Source organism: Atractosteus spatula, chromosome 8 (assembly GCF_055471065.1).
Source record: "Atractosteus spatula isolate fAtrSpa1 chromosome 8, fAtrSpa1.hap1, whole genome shotgun sequence".
NCBI lineage: Eukaryota > Metazoa > Chordata > Actinopteri > Semionotiformes > Lepisosteidae > Atractosteus > Atractosteus spatula.
The window spans coordinates 7,210,675-7,232,096 of NC_142713.1; the positions used below are offsets into that span (position 1 = coordinate 7,210,675).

Genomic DNA, 21,422 nt, shown 5'->3' on the forward strand with positions numbered 1-21,422 from the left:
CTTCTCTGGTTTTGAACGGTCAGTTACCAGACGACTTGATACCGACCAACATTTGAAATCCTGAGAAGCACTGCTGATGGAGTCAACTGAAGAGATGATTTTAGAACATGTGATGAAACTAGCACCTGGAGATACAAGTAAAACACAAGGCACATCTTTACACCAAAAAAGGCAGTTAAATGAAACTGCCCAACTGTGTTATTAAGGAAAATTAACCAATCATGGCCTCCTAATAATCCCCATCTATGAACTGTTTTCATCACTCTGTTCTCCTCCCCACTGAGAGCTGGTGTGTGGTGAGAGTACTGGTGCACTATGGCTGCTGTCGCATCATCCAGGTGGGGGCTACACATTTGTGGTGGAGGGGAGTCCCCATTACCTGTAAAGCGCGTCGAGTTTATTTTATTATTATTATTATTAACAATAATAAATTCCTGTTAATCCTTCAAGGACGAACTAATTAAATTGGAAACTTTTCGCTCATTTGTAAACCTTTATTTATCAACTCTTATTCAACTCTTCGTGTCTGGTCAAACAAACTGCATGGATCACTGAAATTAATATTATCACCAGTGAATTACAATGACCATTTTTGTGGCATGATAAGCTCGAAGCTGTCCTTAACTGTATATACAGTATTTTGTACATTTAGACCTTGTACAACTGTATTTAGGAGTCATTTAGGAGACACGAAACTTTGTGCACATGAAATATCCTAGATTTTAGATTTTTGAAAACTTCTTCGTTAAATGTTTAACACAGGCAAACGTTTAGCTTGATTTTGAACTCAATGAGAGGAGTCAATGATCCCTTCTGACTGAAGCAGTGTATCAGTCCATACCATTGGCCACTGTTAATACGACCATTCAAGTTGGGACTACAGGACAGGCTACTTCCATGTGCAGTTGCTACTATAATGCTTCACAATGGAATCTCAATCCTTTTTTTAAGGAGAATACAACTACAGAGGATGAGGTTGTAAGTAAATCCACCCTTTATCCACCATATGTTTTTTTTTCTTTCGAGACAAATACCTACAGTACATAGGATTGTACTGTATATGATTACTATCTCCACTATAGTCCGGGCTTATTACTGAGAAATACGCAAGGGGGAGCATTACTGCTTTTTTCATCTGTCTCGTAACATGTACTCTCCACTGAAACTACTTTGTGCGTATTTGTTGTGTGTCGTGCTCACCGAAACAGTCTATAGTCAGTAATTAAGCAGGTATAAAGCAGAACAATTGTGCAATACAGTGAAAGGGGACATGGACTCGGCCACAGAAATACTTTTCAACTGATGTTCTGCTTGAGTTTTTTGTGATTGTATTTTCGTTATATTATTGTGGTTAATTGTTTTCTTCATTGGAATTGTTCCCCGCCCCGGGAGGTGACCATGTTTCAACCATGTTAAATCTTTAAACCTCCTGACACCACGCTTCAGAAACAATGCAAAGTACAGTACCAATCTGAAAAATACGTCTGATAATGAAAAAAGCATTTACTGCAATTTAAAGAAAAGTATTAGTGTCATAAGGAAAGTATTTACCGTCAGGTGGATGAGTTCAGGGTTCATCAAGGAAGGGTAAAAGGTGTCTACAATACTTTTAACACAAGCTAAATATAAATCTTCCACTTTTATGGTCACAAAATAAAAATATTTACCGTTTAATTAATGTGACGTGATATTACAAAGTTTATGTACTGTATTGCCTGTTGGAGAACGATGACTGCATAAATTGACACGGAGATATACAGTACAGTAGTTACCCTGGAAAACAGGATTAAATCCTAGTGCCACTTGATATACAATAAAAGAGACAAATTGCTATTGTTGACCACAATCGAAGAACAGCTTTAAGAGTTCAGTTTACGGTTTTTTTTTTCCATCACAGACAGACCTTCAGCTCAGTAAACGTTATTACATTTGTACGTTTTAAGAAATTAACTTTAGCCGATATTGATCCGGTTACGAAACACGATTGCTTGTTTGCAAAAAGTATCCGGCCGACTTTAAAATAGCCTCACTTTTCAAAAGTACACGCCGCTACATTTAGTTGGATTATCGCTCACGTAACACCAACAGGCAAGAAAAAAAGCAAACACAAGCAAACTTGCTACACTGTACTAGTTGTTTTCAGCAGCGTCTCAACAACATCTGGTAATATTTATTAATGTGTGTACAAAAGAACAATTATGAAGTGTAAACAGTATTGCGTCTTTCTTGGAGCCGGTGTCGTATCCAGTTCGGTTCAACAAATTTGGTGCGCCTTTGTCTTTTAACTTGCGCTCCAGAGACCGTGCATTAAGGGGAGGGTACATGGTTCATACTTTCTTGTACGGCTTTCTATTACGGGACAGGACACCCTTTCCAGGCAGAAGGGGAAAACACACCCTCAACACCACCGGGGGTCTGAGTATTGGGAAAAGCGGTCCTGACTGACGGTCTTCCCCCAAAAAAACCATCGCCAGCTCGACTGGTTGGAGTTGTTGTCAATCGTCTCCACATTTCCGCTGTATGTGGCGGAGCGATCCCACCCATTTTCCAGTGACTCGGGGCAGCTGCGGTCTGTGTCTGGGAAGCAGTGCGAGGCTGGAAGAAGTGTGGAAGTGCTGGGAACAGGGCGCCGAGAGAGCTACACAGCGAATTTCGGCGTTGCTGTCATTTGTTTCTTTCCTCTGTCGAGTTGAAAAAAAACATCAACCGGGGCCTTCCCCACCTCCCCCTTTTTCTCTTTGCTAAGGATTGCTCTCAGCAAGGTCAATGCAATAATTTCAAAGCTTGAGAGCTCCGGGGTGGTTGTCTTTTTTTTTTTCTGCAGCCTGTTCTTAGATCTTGGCTAGCGGTGGACTTTGATTGTCTTGGAAACTGGATTTCAGTTCTGTCGATTTCCTCCTAAAGAAGGATGGACTGTGAGACGTCCTGTTCTCTTTTGTAACATAAACTTGGGAACTAACAGGAATTCTTTCTCTGGAGGTGTTAAATCGTGCCATTTTCTTGACTTGCACTTTTTTCCCCCCATTTTCATTGTTAATGCGATAATCATATAACAAACCTGTAGGATGCAACGAGAAGTATAAACCTACAGGACCCCGAAGATCTTTATTAACCACAGCGAACTTTAAAAAAAAAAAAACTACTCGGAAAGGGAGCCAAAATGTCAAATCCAGCAAGGTTCAAAAAGGATAAAGAGATAATAGCCGAGTATGAAACTCAAGTAAAAGGTAAGGTGGCGTTAATTTGGTATCGCTTTCTTTTGTGTCCGGCTGAAATCCGGGTGAATGTTGTTACACTAAATAAAAAATATCCTTTGTTGTACTCTGAGGTTGTCTCTGACATGACACCAGAATACAAAAAAATAATATTTCTAGCTGTACGGACATCGAAAACCTACCTCATGAGAAGGTAGGCAAAAGGTTTTTGTCCCTATATTCTAAGGGGACTGTGATGTGCTTTTCTATCATGCCTTTGCAACAACCAAGACGATATTGCACTGTGGAAGTCGATACATTTTCATCTTCCTGTGCACAGGTCTTCATTTTTAATAGTAAGAATAAAGCTAATTTGGGGCTCCACTCCCCGCCTGCGATGGTAGCTACCATGTGCTGAATTCTGCTGGAATAGATCTATTTTCTTTAGCTAATGCGTGCTACACGTTTCATTAAATTGTGAATGATATCCACGTTGGGTGCTTAAGGTCGTTAATCAAAAATAAGGTACTTTTCATGCCACCCTTTTGTCATCCATCGGCGCAAGCTACTGTAACTAGCTTATCGGACTTTAATAACCATATCCAACATCTGTTTGTGAGGTACATTAAAATGAACGTGGCCATACAGCGTGATTTCTAGAGACTGTGTCTGCCTGACGTTTTACTGACTCAACTTAAGTTGTAAGAGGACGAAAGGCACCAGACTCTTGCCATAGTGTTAGGGATAAAGGCTTTGCATTGTGGAGCAGCGATGTCCGTTCAGGACACAGTTTATAGTAGTGCGCCCTAATGAAAGAGAAGAATGTTTCAGAATGTTTTCTTTAGGTGCTGACAGATTTATTAACCTGGCAGGGGTCTTGATGCAGCGCTTCATTGTGATGTTTTCATTGAAACACAGGGGGTTGCGCTACTTTTTAACCTTGTTTTTTTTTTGATAGGAGACTTTTAATAGCACGAGAAGCGTGTGCCCATTAAAATACCTGTTTTAAGGGGTGTAATGGTAAATTGGATTAATTAATACTTAACTCTCCAATTATCTGAGCCTCTCTTTACAATGTTTCCTAGTTAACACATTTTTAATACGTGTTCAACTCTAGTAAGATTTGTCCCTGTCCTTAAAATCTAACCTTTATATACGTTTCTTATATATACGGTAATTGTGACTTTCGGGATGCTGAAATTGTTGGAACAAAGTTTGCTTTAAATTAACATACAAAGAAATTTTGTGTGTAACAGATTTAATAGAGGTCTGTTGTAGTGTTTATGAAAAAAACAGGATTGCATTAGAATGGTGGTTAGTTTCATTTTTTTTTCTCATTAACGAACACAACTTCTAAGCATCTCCATCTCGCACGGCAGAAAAGTCGTTCTTCTTTCTTTTTTTGAGGCGCTTGATTGCCGACTGGTGGATGCCGGAAAACGGGTATTTGTTGAATCGGTTAACTGTTTTCAAACTCGACAAACTCAAACTGTCGTTTTATGCTGACCTGAGAGATTTGTGCGTCCCGTCTCTGAAAAGCCCCCCCCCGCCCCTCCGCCCTTGTTCTGTTCAGAGCGAACGGGACGGATTTTTCAATGAGAGCAAGCAATTGCTGCCCTGTCGTAACCATGGGGATTTGGCCGTCGTCCAGGAAGCTGAGCTTTACAGTTAGCATACTGAAACCTATCTCCTATTCATCTCTCCCAAGCGAAGCTGCAGAACGACCCCAAGCATGGGCGAGCAAACAGCCACCAGAGCCTTTTCATTTACCCGGTGGCGTGTTGGAGAGCCGCGGTTCTCATTTGATAGGAATGCGAAGACCTAACTCGTTGTGATGACTAAGGGTTTTCCCTTGTACTAGCGGCGTGATGCAGAGTCATACAGTGTGTGATTCACTGGGAACAGCTATTCTGGTTTGTCATGCAGCCCACGGTCCGGGTAATAACAAAATAACTTTTCAGTGCCGTACTATAGTTAGCTATGACTACGACGTGTTTTTCGTTATTAGACACGGGATGATTCGCCCTTCTTCTCTACAGCTTAAGTGGGGAAAAAAAAACAATTTACAGAATTATATTTAATGACCAGACAGTTTCAGGTCCTTGCAGCTGAGCTGACATAAGCGGAAAAAATAGCTTAATCTTCATGAATAATTTTAAATAATTCTGGGAATCTGACATCATATAATAATAAGGGAAAATATGGTTAGGATATTTAATTCACATTCTTTTTGGTTTTGTTTGTTCTAACAAACATTGCATTAAAAGAAGCATATTACTTAAAACGGCAACAAATCAGGAATATGGCAGTATTTTCTCTAGTATTTTGTTGATCAAACGTATCATACTGTAAATAAGTGAATTACGCTGATTAACTTTGACATAAACAGGGCGTTTACTAGTGAAAGTTACAGCCTAATCGTGCGTTTGAGGTCGCAGCTGGAAATAACACAAGCTATGCATCCGTTGCAGATGCTGTCTTGTGCGATTCTGTCCCATTCCTCTAGTAGAGCCCAGACAAGACCGTGCCTGTTCGCTGGTCTCTGAACCCTTGATACCACAAGTCATCTCAAGCTCACCCCGCAGATATTCAATGAGACTAAAGTACAGTAGGTGACCCATAGCATAACTTGTGCATTCTAATTTCTTGAGACAGCTGTTGGTTATTATTAATAATAATAATTAATAATGACCCTTACACTTATATACAGTAGCTCTTTTCTGGACACTCCACTCAAAGAACCTTACAGGTAATGGTGACTCCCAACCACCACCACCAATGTGTGTAGCCCATCTGGATGATGTGACGGCAGCCATAGTGCGCCAGAACACTCACCGCCCACCAACTCTCAGTGGGGAGGGGAACAGAGTGATGAAGCCAATTCATTGATGGGGATTATTAGGAGGCCATGATTGGTAAAGGCCTGGGGGATATTGGGGTTAATGCCCCTACTCTTTTCAAGAAATATCCTGGGATTTTCAATGACCACAGAGAGTCAGGACCTCGGCTTTACGTCTCATCCGAAGGACGGCGCCTGTTTACAGTACTATACTGGGGCATTAGGACCCACACAGAGTGAGCTCTCCTTAGTGTTCCCATTAACACCTCTTCCAGCAGCAATCTTAGTTTTTCCCAGGAGGTCTCCCATCTAGGTACTGACCAGGCTCACACCTGTTGAGCTTCAGTAGGGCTGCCAGTTGGGAGCTGCAGGGTGATATACAGTACAGTAGCTGCTGACAAAAAGCAGCATGCAGATGTGTGTTTCTGAGTTGTAATGCTATCATGTCAGTTTTAGCAAGGAAGAAATTTTGTGACATCCTTGGACCTGATGGGTTTAGCTCAGCTCTATACGGTCTGGCTCACTACAAGTGAAGTTCTGTAGGGACAAGATGCTCCTGCCTAGAATAATGCGCTTGGACCTCCTCATCGATTTTAGCGAGGTGCCGTGCTTTGTGGTCTCCTTGGTCATGACCTGTCATTGATAGACCATGGTTGGCGGTGGTGTCTGGTCAGTTAGAGGTTACTGGCTGTGACATCAGCAGACAGCAAACAACCGTATGGTGACTTACAGGAGTCCAGCTTCCAACATTTTAAGGGCACAGACCTTGGAAAACAACCCATGTGATCTGCTTATCACCAGAACTGCCTTAAAGTTTCTAAAAACATGATTATTTTTCAGGGCATAGTAGTTCTTCTTTGTATTCTATCAACCCTCAAGTTTTAGTTTTTACTGTTAGCTCCAAGTTACTGTAGTTGCATGAACTTTCTTGGTCACATTTGGCATCATTGATTATAATTTGGAAAAGGCATCTTTAGTCCGTTTTTATAACTGAGGTGATGGATAGCTTTTTACAATTGGGTGGATGTTTTTGTTAAGATACATGTCGGTAATAACTTCAATTTGGATCCTTTTCATCCTAATTTAATAACTGCCATTGTAGATGAAAGTTATCTTCCTCTTTTACTAGGAAATATTAATATAATTATGTAGAAATTAAAGCTTCTAACTGGCTTTCTACTTTTACTCCTTTGTTTACTCCATTGTTACTTATCTGAATAATATTATGTAAAATTTTAAGTTCAATTTAGAAAATTACATATTATGATGTTATCTGGAAAACCAGACACCGTGTTTATACAGAAACTAGTACAGGAGTTTTGCTGACTAATGATTGTTACTTTAGTCTGAAAAAAGTTAACAAAAGTTTCATTATTCTTGGCATTTAGCTGTCATGATTATTGCCAGAAGATAATTAAAAATTATTGCCCACAGATATTAAGCAAATTCTGTGCTGTAGTTTAACTTAATTGCTTAGCTCTGAAGGATCCATAATTTACATTTCGGTTTCATCCATTGAGAATGACTAATATGCGTATTTGTTTTCTAAATGTTTGTGCTGTTTTCACATGCTGTTGATGCAGGTGTCTGCTGCTTTGGAAAAGGTACCAAAATTGAGCTTCAGGCAAAATAGTGAGAAACCTGAACCAGATTTCATTGGAATTAAACATTTTATTGGTAATGCAATGAGAAACAGTGCCTGGGATAAGAACAGAAGAAAAGTTAAAAATGAAAGGAGGCCATTCAGTGCACCTGACCGGTTTGGTAGTCAATACCTTATTAAGTAGTTCAAGCAGGTAAGTGCGTCTGCATGCGTCAGCTGCAAAGGAACAAGTAAAGGTTTGTTTCATGCTGAAAAGAGAAGAAATTAAATGCAACGTTTGGGCTGTGGAACCTTCTTCAGGTGACATCAGCCTATTTTTGCTGTGACCCACTATGCCTTCCGCTAAATCTTTTTCCAGATCTCTTCATCATTCCTCCTCCTCCTCCTCCTCCTCCCTGGGCTCCTTGCCCCCTTCTCTCACCAAACCAACCTTCCATCTCTTCACGGCAATCTGTTCCAAGACCAGGCTTTCTACCCACCTCCTGTTCCTTTAATTCAGTTTAATTCAATTGAATTTATTTTTATATAGCACCTTTCACAACAAGCTTGCCCCAAGGCACTTAACAAAGCTGTGTGACAGTACATGACATTACAATGCAGGAAGAGATAAAGGCAGAAGACAACGGAGGAGAGGAACCAAAAACCCCTCTGGAAGGAGAAAAAAAAACCTCTAGTGGTCCAAGGTCAACTAGCATGCCCAGAGGGGTTGGGTGGCCAACAATATACAATTCTAAAAAAAAAAAGTACTAAATGTGGAGTATTAAGTCTTTACAGGTGTCGTCTTTATAATATAATTCCGAAAGGATTTCGTCTGAAATTGGACACTTTTTCCTTTGACACTGACACCACCCAGAGTAACACCCAGAGGCTTCTACAACTCTCTTCAAGGAAACTACCGCTTTCTACCATTTTCTCCCTCAAACAACACTTTACTCTTTCTGACAACAACATCAAAGGAGCCAAAGAAATTTTACGGCGTACAGCTCCACAGTAGCTTATTAATTCAAGGATCTCATTTTGATGTATCTTGAAGGAAGCCGAGGTATTGGCTTCAGCAACATGGCTGAATTGCTGGTTAAAGTCCTCACAACTCTTTGCGGAAAAAACTGCCTCCTGTCAGATCACTGAACACTACCCCTACGACTGACTCACCCTCTTTCCTCTTCTCACACTGCTTGTATGACTTGCTTTTTTAAAGTTGTATGTTATTCAACTTGCTGTTGCTGCTGCTGCTGCTGCTGTTCTGTGTTTTGGTGTTTCCTTAATGTCTTTGTATCGGAGCATACGTGTAAGTAAGATGACAAATAAACCGACCTGATGTGTTCTGGGTATTAAGTGTACTTCCACATGGTTACCATTTGTGTCTTCTGGTGCGTGTTTCACTGGACGTTCTGAAGAAGTCCACTTCTAGTCAAAAGTCTTATTGACTTTGTCAATGCCTTTTGAGAATTTGACTACTTGTCCCTCACAGCCGCCTCTGTTCAAGACTAAAAAGGTTCAGATCTTTCAGCCTGTCAGTGTAGGAGCATTTCAGTACAGGGTGTGCAGGAGAACTGATTCTGAAAGTTTCGGCTCAGTTTTATCCATGCATTAGGGCAGTGATGTGTGTGTAATGCATGAGACACGAGTGAAAAGCAAAGAAAGCAGAGCTATCAGAGGGCAGCCACTCTTTCTGCTCCTCGGGCTTGCTGTTGGAAATTTGGACTGAAAGCCTCTGAGTCTTCGGTTCAGAGATAGCACCTGTCCAGAGGCCATTAGGCACCTCAATATGTTGTATGTGTAAGTGTAGTATGTGTTTTGTTTTTTTAAGCTGAGCTGCACTGCAGCAAATTCCAATCAACTTTGTTGACATGGCAATAAAGGATTGAATTAAATTAAATTAATTAACAGGAACAATGATATCGTTTGTCGCTGTTTGTACCTTCATCACATGCCAGGATTGTAGTTGGCACGTTGTTTATAAATTTCACAAATGGAACTGATTAAGAAATGGAAATGTTCTCCTTTCTCCTTCTCCATATCTGTCTCTTCTCTTTCTCTTGCTCTCTCTGTGCATATCTTTAATTAGTCATCTGCTGATGCCTGTTTTCGGACAACGTTAAATGGCATTCAACAAGTTCTTTCTCTGAAAAGTTCTTAAACAAAAGTTCGTATTGTTTTCTCATAGGATGACCGACAAAAGACCATCACTTCAAAATGAGAAATCTGTATTTGTTTGCAACACACTTTTAAAATTAACTTCGCATGGTAATGTGTTCTTTCTATAATTTCCCCAGACGTTGTTTTGTGCCAACCTTTGACACAGCTTTCAGACTCCTCCAGAAGCTTGACAGGTTTCATTGTGAAATGCTGGCAGATAATTTGATTGAATATCGTAATTTTTTTTCCCCCAAACTGACATTTTGAAATCATGTTTCAACATGAGGATTATGGGGCTTAATTAGCTAGCTTCATGAGCAAAGAGTAACATACTGTATTTGTATAAAGTTATTAAAGGTTGTTGGCAGGCATTGTGTAGCTGGCATTTTCCTTCTGAGTTTTGTAAATAAGACTTAATTGAAAGAACTTCATGGGACAACTTTTACCCTCTTATCTAGATATATTCTATCTGAATAAAAAATCAGTTATGGTTTGCATTGTTGTGGAACTAAAAAAACAAAGTATTATATGATTTATGTGCTGTCTGTGATAACGTATACTGCAAATGAACTGTTATGGTCATCTGTTTTGGGAATGCAGTGACCACATCTTTTTAGGCTTTGATAAAGCAGAGTTACTCTTTGTTTCTAGGGCTGGAGTCAGCATGGTGTTGTCTGATCTTAACAGCCAATGTGAAATTGCAATATTGGATTGTGATATACAGTACCGTGGATGCAAGTCACAGATGACCATAAATATATCTGAAAATACAGTGGGCTTTGTAACCTAATGATTGTTTGCGAATGGTGACTCAGGTTAAAGTGAGGTTACAGTACCTGTACCCCAGCATAAGTGATATGTTGGTGAAGCCAAAGAAAAAATGGACACTGCCTTTACTGTGTGAAGACCGCGCTGTCACAGTGAATGATGCTATACTCACAAGTGTGTCCATTAATATTCATGCCGAATACCTAAGCTTTAGTTGCACCAGCTATGGTGTTCGATGTTTCTAGAAATGGCTAGACAAGATTCTCAGATCATTAAGCTACTGGTAGCTTATTGAGCAAGAGGCACTTAATTCTCTGTTCTCTTTGGTTAATTGTTGTAATGCAGTGTATTCCTAGTTTAATGAAGGGATACAGATCAAAGTCCTCTGGTCTTCAGCACATAACTAATATGGTGATGCTTTTGATATGTACTTTAATTTGCAGTCGTTATAGCATCAAAAAAGATAATGCCTGTCCTTTTGTTTGCGTATGACTTTGCTGAGTCCTCAGAAGATCCTTCTTGCTTATGGATTTCCAGTTACTCTCAGTCTTCAGGCCTGTTCTGTTTGATCTGTGGAACTAACTGCAGTCAAAACAATCTGTTTAGCAAGGTTTTGGCTGAGATATCATTAAATTGCACTGAGCTGCATTGATTTTCATAACTTGTTCTTATGAAAAGAAATACAATGACAAATACAAGAGTACTTTTTGCTAGTGTGAAAAGTGACAGCTCAATTAGATGCCGTGTGTTCAAAAAAAAAAATAATAATAATAATAATTGCTTACACTTATATAGCGCTTTTCTGGACACTGCACTTAAAGTGCTTTACAGGTAATGGGGACTCCCTTCCACCACCACCAATGTGCTGCCCCACCTGGATGATGCAACGGCAGCCATAGTGCGCCAGAACGCTCACCACACATCAGCTATCAGTGGGGAGGAGAGCAGTGTAATGAAGCCAATTCATAGATGGGGATTATTAGGAGGCCATGATTGGTAAGGGCCAATGGGAAATGTGGCAAGGATGCCGGGGTTACACCCCTACTCTTTTCGAGAAACGCCCTGGGATTTTTAATGACCACAGAGAGTCAGGACCTCGGTTTTACGTCTCATCCGAAGGACGGAGCTTGCGACCACTGTTTACAGAACTTGTTTCCTCCCGAGTGTGAAGAGACAAAAAGTGTGAGAACACATACTGAGCAAAAAATGTACGCTTGTGTTTGCATGAGCCACAGTGACGTGTGCTTGGCGTTCAGTATTCACAAAAAGACTAGCGCTCCTACAACACAGAAGCAGTACGGATGAAAAAATGAATGCATGACATCTTTGGTACTTTTATTAAAGATACCAAAACAAGCTTACCTTAAGCCACCTTTCCACCTTGAATTCTCAGGTTTTTGTATTTTGCATTTAAATGAATTAAAAAAATACCAAAGATGTCATGCGTTCATTTTTTCATCCATACTGCTTCTGTGTTGTAGTAGCGCTAGTCTTTTTGTGAATGCTGAACGCCAAGCACACGTCACTGTGGCTCATGCAAACACAAGCGTACATTTTTTGCTCAGTATGTGTTCTCACACTTTTTGTGTATTCACTCGGGAGGAAACAAGTTCTGTAAACAGTGGTCGCAAGCTCCAACATTTTTACAGGGACCTCTCACATGCTACTCATTGTAACCAGTTAGAGCTGCCAGATTAATCATTGGTGTCACATTTCACAATAGATTAATAAAAGTAACCAAACCTACTGTCGCCAGTCATTGTTTTGTTCGGTGTCAAAATGAATTTCAGTGCACGTCAAGCATGTAGAGTTCTCGAAATGCTCTGGAAAAATGGATCTAATTGAGTTATTGTATCACATCATTCTGAGCTATGCTGGGTAAGAGAGTTGTGTGATGTTTCCAGACAGTGATGAAGTGATGTTTGCTACTAGTTTTTGGTATTGATTGACAACTTCCACGATGACATTACAATGATAGATGTATTTTGATGTTTGCTATACAAGAGCTTTCTTCATTTCAGTCTCTGTAGGCCATTTTTAACAAGTCAATAAAGAAGTCGATTTAAATGTCTTTTTTAATGGACAAATTCTGTTTTTTGTTGTATTTTCTTCTTAATTTTTTTTCCATTAGTGCCTTTCTGGAAAAAAGCAGTGACAACCAAAGACCCTTCCGAGTACTCTGGAATGATGGGAAGAGATATTGCTTACGCTTTTATGTACTGTATGTTTTACTTACATGTCCGTTTGTGCCTGTTGGTGGGTGTTAGATAACTATTTGGAGGTTTTTTTTATGAAGAGGAAAAAAAAATGAGTATATAACCAGGGATAGAAAAAAAACAAAAGTTGTATTCATTCTGCATATAACAGATGTTTTTCAATGCTAAGGAGTTTTTAAGTCATCTGACCTTTAACCCTACACTTCTACCCTGGTTACATCAGCAGCTGTAGGAGCTCATAAACAGCATTCCATACTGATGTGAGTGGGTTTTTTTTGTTGGGTAGAGAAAAGAGTTGTAAATGTGGACTGTTACTTACTCTGGTGTGTGTGGCCACAGGTTACTTCCCTATCTGCAGTATTTAGAGAAGTATTTAGACAGCCCTTGGAGTCCCTTAGCTATAGCTAGGAAACTGTAAATTTAAAATCCAGATACCACATATGGCAAAATACTATTTGAAACAAGTCTGTAAAACCCAAAGGGTTCATTTTCCTGTGGCCTGCAGAATAGTTTTCTTTGCTGGCGAAGGTTGATTACTTGGAACAGGTTACTTTAGCGTTGAGCTGAACACATTGCCTTCATCTCCAGCTGTATAATGGTTTGTGCCCAAAGTCTAAAGCAAGTGGAGTTTTCAGCTATCTCTTATTGCAGATTTCAGAAGCCCCCAATATTGGAAATTGAGTTCACAGCCCGGGGTGATGATTCAGTGGTCTGTAGTAGACAGGGGCTGACAAGAACTTCAAGTTAAACTGACTCTGGTAGTTAGTCTTACTGTAAGTATGTGTCTGCTGGTTATAAACTAAACCTTTATTCAGTCTTGACTCATGAAAGTTCATTGGGGAAAAGTCAGTTGACATCCCATTAGCAAGGTAATTCCAAAGTACTGTAATGTGGTTAAAGTAATACATTTTGTGATATTTGTATTTGTTATTAATTAACCCTGACCCTAACAGTTGTGTATTTGTAGGTTAATACAGTGTTCAGAAACATGACTTGTGTTGCTGTGTAGCTCATTTATAACTTATCTTGAAAAGAGAAAGTAAACCTGCTTATTGATATTTAAAAATTGATATTATGTGCCTTTACTAGTCTTTTGATAAAAATAGATTATTTCCAACCATTTACACATTAATTTGTTATTGGTTTGTTATGTTCAGATATGTTACTGTCTGTTACTGTATGTTATAAGCATGTCAATACAAAGTAAAGCTTCTCTCCTGGATTAGGTTAAAAATACGTAACAAATATTAAAATTATAACAAACGATAACCCTGTAATATCAGGGCCCTGCTATAATGATGAATTCAAAAGCCATACATTAAATATAGCCATCTTGTTGTTCTTTGTATTCTTTTACATATTAGATGTATGAACTTCCCACATCATGACTCTTCTGTTTAAACTTGACTTGTTTGGCAGTGATCAGGGTTAGGTGCAGTAAGATCCAGTTTTTCAATTCTAGTTCCATCTTTCCAACTCATCCCACTGAGCTGGGGGGAGGGGGAGCAAATTGCAGTTGGAGGTGCATGTGAAATTGAAATTGGAATTGAAAAACAGGAACTGAGCACAATCCTGGCAGTGATCCGCCTTTATTGGACAATCATTCCTCCTTGTAGGTAGTGGTTAAGGTCTATGCTTTTCAAGGTTGTTATTTGATTATTTATGAAAATGCAACTTTTTTGTATTATAGACTTTCATAAAATGGTTTATTTGACAAGCAGACAGACCTTTGTGTAGTAAACAAAACAGGAACTAATATTGCACGACACAGCCAAGGTGCAAAGAAATAATCAAATGACAGACAAATACAGAATCTTTTCTGCTATAAAAACTAACGAACTTTGCTGGGAAAACCATTAACTTCACAATGTTTCGGCATCATATTTGATAGGATTTTGAAGAAGCAGCTGTTTTTGTATAGCTGTCATCTAAGGCAGACATGTTTATACAAGTGGTATCACAACACGCTAAAAGGTTTATGAGAACCTATCGTAATATAATGCGTAATATAATGATTATGTGATGTGTGCAATTTCATAGTGGCTGCACAGGATACAGGGCTTGGCATAATTAGGACGTCTGGAAGCACAAGGCTATCATAAACAGTTCTAGGAGATTGACTGCAAAGGAAAGGCAAGGCAGCAGTAAGATACAGTACAGTATGACTTCTGGCTGGGTCCAAATTTGGGGTTTTAACAATTTCCTTAACAGGAAAAGCCAGGTGTAACCATTTAAAAATTTGTTTTGCTTTTCATTAAATCATTTGGATTTTCTTTTTCCTTTACAAATGTTTTTGTTGTCATGTTTTTCTATTAATAAGCACATAGAAAATACCTACATGTACATGAGTTTCAATTTAAAGAGCTGGACATTATTGGAGTGTTTCCATGGTGTTTTGTGAACCTTTTTTTCCCCCTTATAGAGAAATAAGTGCCATGTTAACTCGAGAACCTTTTTGGAGGTCGATTAAAAATACGTTGTTAAATGTTAACATGCTAGTCGCGATTAAAATGTGCCTGAAAGTGAGATTTCATCTTCTCATTAACGCTTTTCTTTCTTTTCATTCAGCTGCAGTTTTTGCATCCGAAAGGTGAAAATGAACGTCGAACTAGTGGGAGCAGATTTTCATGTCAAAGAATGACATCACCTGGCACTGCCTATCTTTCCTCAATTAAAAGTGCAAGGTGCAGTTTAAAGCTCCCACTTGAAGGTAGAGCAGCCCTCGATATTCTCGCTTCATCCTTTAAAAAACAAAAAAACTTGTTCTGACATTTTTGTCATTTCCTGTTGATCTTTTCCCCAACTGCCAAAGCCCTCTCCATGTGTCCGCTCTTTGGGGGTTCTAATAAAAATATCCAACCCAAAATATAATGTAATCCTTACACATCCCCTGCTCGGTCAGGTACAGTGACTCTGACTCTGTTAATGTCCTGGCCCTCTGATGTAAAGGCTCGTCTGCTTTTGTATTGAGATTTGCTGTGCTTAGCGTGAGTTAGCACCCTTGGTGGTGTATTGGTGGGAGCTATTGGCAGTACCATCTGTGGCTCTTCAGTGGTTTCTCAGTTTAATAAACTGAGCGGAGTTCACGCAGAGCCTGTCTCCTGCTGTGCTTTTCATTTGGCCATCAAAGCTTCATGAAAGGGGTGTGTGTTTGTATGTGGGGTGGGTCAGGCATTCTTGCCCTGATCCTAAAGCTAAACAGTGATATTGTCACTCAGCGCCATTGTTTTGGGAGACAGATGAAAGAGCAGAAGAGAACTATTGTGTGAAACTCTCTTTCTAGTTCTGGCTAATATTATTTAACCAATTTTTACCTAAAGGCGTACTACAAGTATATCCTTGTATGTACATTGTATGCACATTGCTTGCCAGATCACCTGCTCACACGTTATTAGTATTGTAGTTTTTTTAGTGACAGGCCTTGGTGTTGCCACTAGGAATGCCGTTTTACAAATTGGACAGGAACAACCAGCAACAAGACTGAACACTAAGTGATATTAGATATGTAGCGTTAATGAAACTAGGCCAATCTGCTGAACTGGCAATGTTTTGCATACTGACAGTGATTAATTGCCATAGGCTTGGTGAGAGGATGCAGGCCCTGCAAATCAAGTGAGAACTTGTCACTCAACATCCATTTCAGGTTTTCTGAAGTACCGTAGGATCTCAGGACAACACATTATAGTGGCTTTGCAGGTCATGGAAACTCAGTTGGCGAGTGAGTGAGCATCCTTGATTTAATTAAACTGATGCTGATCATTCACTATTTAACAATAACGTTGCTTGGTTTAAACTGTACAAAGTGCATTTAAGGACTCTACCAGGCAAAGAGAACATATTTACATTGAACAGCTGTTTAAATTTAAATTTTTCTTTTTTTTTTTAAACGACGTGGCCCTTTGACTTTAGTTTACATTTTATTATCTGTTCTAGTGACCTCTGTCTTGGTTATTGTGTTGCCCCATGTCAGGGTTCCCAAGAAGGTTCATTTGATGCATTTCCATCAATTCACTTGACGTGCTTCTAGATTTCTAAGCTTGTTCATCAGTTCATCTTTTAAAGTAAATGTGTCTGATTTAGGGTGCACCAAGTTGTCTTGAAAATGGGGGTAATGAAGTCATCCCTCAAAGACTGAGACAAGCAAATGGCTTTTTTTAAGTGCTTTTAGCTAAAAGGGTGTTGTCCCTAGCTACTGAATGACTTGCTTTTATTAGTGGGTAATACTGTTTGGGAAGAAAACACTGCCTCTTTGTTGTAGTCAAGGATGAGTTAAAATGCAAATCCTGTTACCAAACTAGGGTGTGTTTGTGGTGACATACTGTACAGCAAGATAAACAGACATTTGTAGCAGATTGAGCCTCAGTTTATCATACCAGTCAGCTAAGCATAAGAGCTTCTGTCTACCACAGGATCCTTATTACATAATGGCTTTAAACTTCAACTGCATGTGTTGTAGGTCCCTGTTTATTTATGCTCTACAAACCATTTTCTTAAGCTTTATAATGGAACTGAGTGAGATGTCAACAGAAACCACCAATACTACTATTGGTTACTCTTCAGTGATGAGCTTGCAGTGATGCAATACAGACATTACTGTACACAAACTCTAAGGAACATTGCCTCTGGTATTACTGCAATTAAAATTGAGCCAAAACTCCATTCAGATTCTTAAAAGAAAAGGTTGAGTGTAGGAGACCAAGCCATATCATTACAGAAAGTGGACCAAGTGGAAAGTTAGCCATACAAGCACATTTTGGTGAGAAATGTGTGTCTTTTATGTCTTTTGTGGAAATTTGGGAAGGACTGCTTTGACTATTTTGCAATTGTGCATTGCTCTGCTCGCAATGAGCTCTAACTTCAGTGATACTGTAATTTCTTTGAAGTCATTTCAGTTACATTAATGTAAGTAAAGTACAAGTGCTTAGCTTGTACTTTAGCTCTGAAGCTTGCCGTTCTGGATGGGTCTCAGGTGGTTAAACGTACCATTTAATGTCCCTGTCTCACCATGAGCTAACCATTACTGTCATGATTGTTCTACCTCTGCTATTGGCAGTATATTATGTGTTAATGTTATGTTAGTTAATGCATTGCATTGTAATACAGTATAGTTGGACAAAATCTGCTGATTACCATTTATTTTTTCAAATTTATCCAAGATGGTCTACACCTAGGGCTAAAATCTTGGCCAGTGAAGTAAAGGTTTATTTGCCAGAATTGAGGTGTCTTTTGTTCGTAATATGTGGATTTTGAATTTGGCAGGGGGACCATTTTCCATTGAAAGTGTATTCCAGAGTGGCTACAGTAGGCCTTAATGAAACAGACTTCAGATTAATCATCCCTATCATTACGTTTTAGAAGTTATTACATTAAGATTGTCTTTCATCATGGTGAATTTTTATTCACATGTTGTGGTTGTTATAAGCAGTTTAGGTTTGCAAGACGGTTATGGACCATTATGGAAGGCCCTCTAAATGAGACAGAGCTTTTAATATTTCCAGTGTATGTATGGCTTTTAGCTGCATCAATATTTTACTTGTCTGTATACCTCTAAAAGAAAAATGCCTGGCATTAATGTTTTAGAAATGTGATCTCCTCAGAATTAATGGTTATTTTTTGGTGACTGCGTTTTATCATTGTTCTCATTACTGTCTCATTATGGAACAAATTCCCTGACAAAGCAGTGGGGAATCCTGATTTATTTTCTTTCTGATGGAAATAAAGTTCCAGCTTGTACCTTGTCACCTGTGCTAGTTTGCACTGCTTGAGGCTCCAACAGTGTTTTCCTTGCTTGATTCGGGTCTGCATCTTTACTGGCACAAAAAAAAAATCTCACTACTGTTGTGCATTTCTGTGTACGACTTGCATTCTGATACTGTACATCCCTCCTTTCACGCTCCCTCCCAGTTCTAATTTGATTAAAACCTAAGACCTAAATGGACTGTTATTTAGGAAAGTGAACATTTGGCAGACTAGGCAAGCTAGGAGGACAGTTATACAGTATTTTTTTCTGGCATGTTCCGTCATTTGTGCATCTCACTGTGTTCATAAATCCACAGTTTGAGCTTAAATTCCAGGGGAGACCTCTTTCAGTCATCTTAAGCATTTATGAAAACTTATCAGTCGAGGGTGGGTTTTTTACATATTGGGATGATCCAGGATGTGCCTGTTCAGTCTGCCAAATTATGAGAAAGGAGCAGATTTTCACATAAATACAGTGCGATTCATTCCTTCAAATTTTTAGATGTTTGAAGTCAGATGTAGCTCCGTAGCTCACATTTCGCTTAGTGCCGTGTGCACAATCCTGAAGGGCTAGCATAACTGGAAGGCTACTGGTGACAATAGAAGTGATTGAAGAAGGAAACCCAAATTATCCAAAAGTGATGCAACAATATTCTTCAGGACAATATTATGCACAGTAGCTCAGATTGGTCTCAATGGGTGATTGATGAGCTGTTTGCAAAGCTTCGCTTGGAAGAATGCAAAACAGAAAGTCTGGTATGGGTAACAAGCCCATGGGATGATCAAACCTGGAGAAAGGTTTACAGATGAATCCGGCTCTCACCTAATTGTCAATAATCAATGGCAGGTGTTTCAATGGTGGACTGGTATAAGACCAACGACAGCAGCCATCGTAAGGTAAGCGAGTGGATTGATAAAAACTGTGGTGCTGTATCTCAGCCAAGCATGTCAGACACTAGCATAAAAGCAAAGAGACTTTGAGTGCAAAAAGATACAGGCAGATTCCGATCCACGTCCACATGCTCCGGGCGGAGCGGTGGCTCTGTGGCTAAGGATCTGCGCCTGTGGCTGGAAGGTTGCCAGTTCAAATCCCGCGGCCAGCAGAGGAATCCTACTCCGTTGGGCTCCTGAGCAAGGCCCTTAACCCCAACTGCTCCAGGGGTGCCGTACAATGACCGACCCTGCGCTCTGACCCCAAGTTTCTCTCTCTCTATCTGTGTGTCTCATGGAGAGCAAGCTGGGGTATGTGAAAAGACAAATTCCTAATGCAAGAAATTGTTTAGGACAAATGCATCTCATTGGGCACTCAGCAGTCACCATTACAGTGATCTCATCCATACACTGCAAACCTGTTTGGAACGTAAGGAGACTGGTGAAACGCTCACAAAAATGTTGTGTCTTGATACACACATCATCAAGGCCAAATGTATACTTATAGATAAATGGCAACCAGACATCTTGGCTGAATTGTGAAAAGAGTTACAAGATTTTTAGTGTCAAGTCCACATTGATTACCTCTGTGGATGCATGTAAACTAGATGTTAAACACAGAGCACACCTACCGAATTTTCAAGTCTTGATCAATGCGTACACTTTTAGATTTTCTTCCATAACGAATTGTACACTACTTATGTTAGAAATCACATTGATAAATATGTGCTATTACTGTATATAACTGCTTTGTCATAACTATCTGTTACTTAACTATCTGTTTACTTTACCATCTAGGAAGTTTACTGAAATTCTGACACTGCATTTTGATGGTTTCACAACCAGTTTTAATCTGTGGATGACTCGCATTGTATTTAGCTGAGAATGATTGTTTTAATTGCTGTCTTAATCGTAATGGAGCGTCTGCAAGCTTCAGAGCTGGGCTTGCTCGAAGCGTGCTATTCCTGTATTTTAAATATGTCACACTGACTGTGAGTGTAGTAAGTGTGGTGAATACAATTGTAGTTTTGATGTGTAAGGATATGCAGTAATCAGTATTAGTTATTATATTGCAAATTTAGAATCTAGTTATTTTCTCCTTTTCAGCGCTCCACTTTGAACTATTAAATGCTGTCAACATGAGCATCATAGACTGTTCTGCGCTGACAATGAAGACCTAGGCATGCAAGCATGCCCTATATGACTGACCGCAATTCTGAATTGGGCAGGGCTGAGTTCTCCTTTGGATGACAGAACTCACAGTAATGCTATCCAATCCCTGTCTTTACCAGCAGTCAGGCAATCTTGCACCACTCTGGGGATCTACAGTATACTGTAATACGCTGTTTCAGCATAAGGTACTTTTTTGTGTTATTGTAAAAACGTCTGCTGTGGAGATCGGAATGTGATACAAATCCATGGTGGGATGATTGCATTATTAATTTATCGATTATAACGTCCTTAACAGCAGTTCAGTTGCAAGCGTATATAATAAGCAGGAGCCAGAAACCCAACCTGGGAAGACTGGTATGCAGGGAAAAAAATCTGAAATCCAGCATTTTCATTTTAATTAGATCAATTTAAGCTCACTGAAGATGGTCCTAGAGACTTCTATGCAGCCTGGGTATGTTTCCCAGTAACAGCTCCTGATGGGGGGCTCAGTCTGAATTTTACCCTGGAATTCAGTCTGCATTCCAGTCAAAGACAATTGTTTAATGTCTCGCTCTGAACCCTATGGTCCTGAGCGGCACATACAATAAAGGTCGAAGGCTTGTTCTACTGCTCTGCTTGTGGGCTGTTTTTCCACCCATTTCCAGATTTTCCAGTCAGTCTACGAGTTCTCCATTGACCGTTTGACCTTTTGCCTAGATGACTAAAACTGTGTATCACAGCACTGCTGACAAAAGGCCTTCTTTTGAAGGGGGGTGGGTTTCCTTAAATCGTGTGACGAGGTCAGCTAAGATGGAGTCCAATGTTTCAAAGTGCCAGTGAAT

The 21,422-nt window shown here is 39.6% G+C and overlaps 1 protein-coding gene across 1 annotated transcript in view; it reads left to right on the forward strand.

Annotated features, from left to right (window-relative positions):
* The first annotated feature begins 3,137 nt into the window (after positions 1 to 3,137).
* The window catches only part of srgap1a (SLIT-ROBO Rho GTPase activating protein 1a), a 140,624-nt gene continuing 122,339 nt past the window's right edge, over positions 3,138 to 21,422 (forward strand). Inside the window, exon 1 of the mRNA XM_088923914.1 lies at positions 3,138 to 3,227. Coding sequence (XP_088780040.1) covers positions 3,161 to 3,227 — 67 coding nt within the window. The 5' untranslated portion in view covers positions 3,138 to 3,160. The remainder of the gene's footprint in view (positions 3,228 to 21,422) is intronic.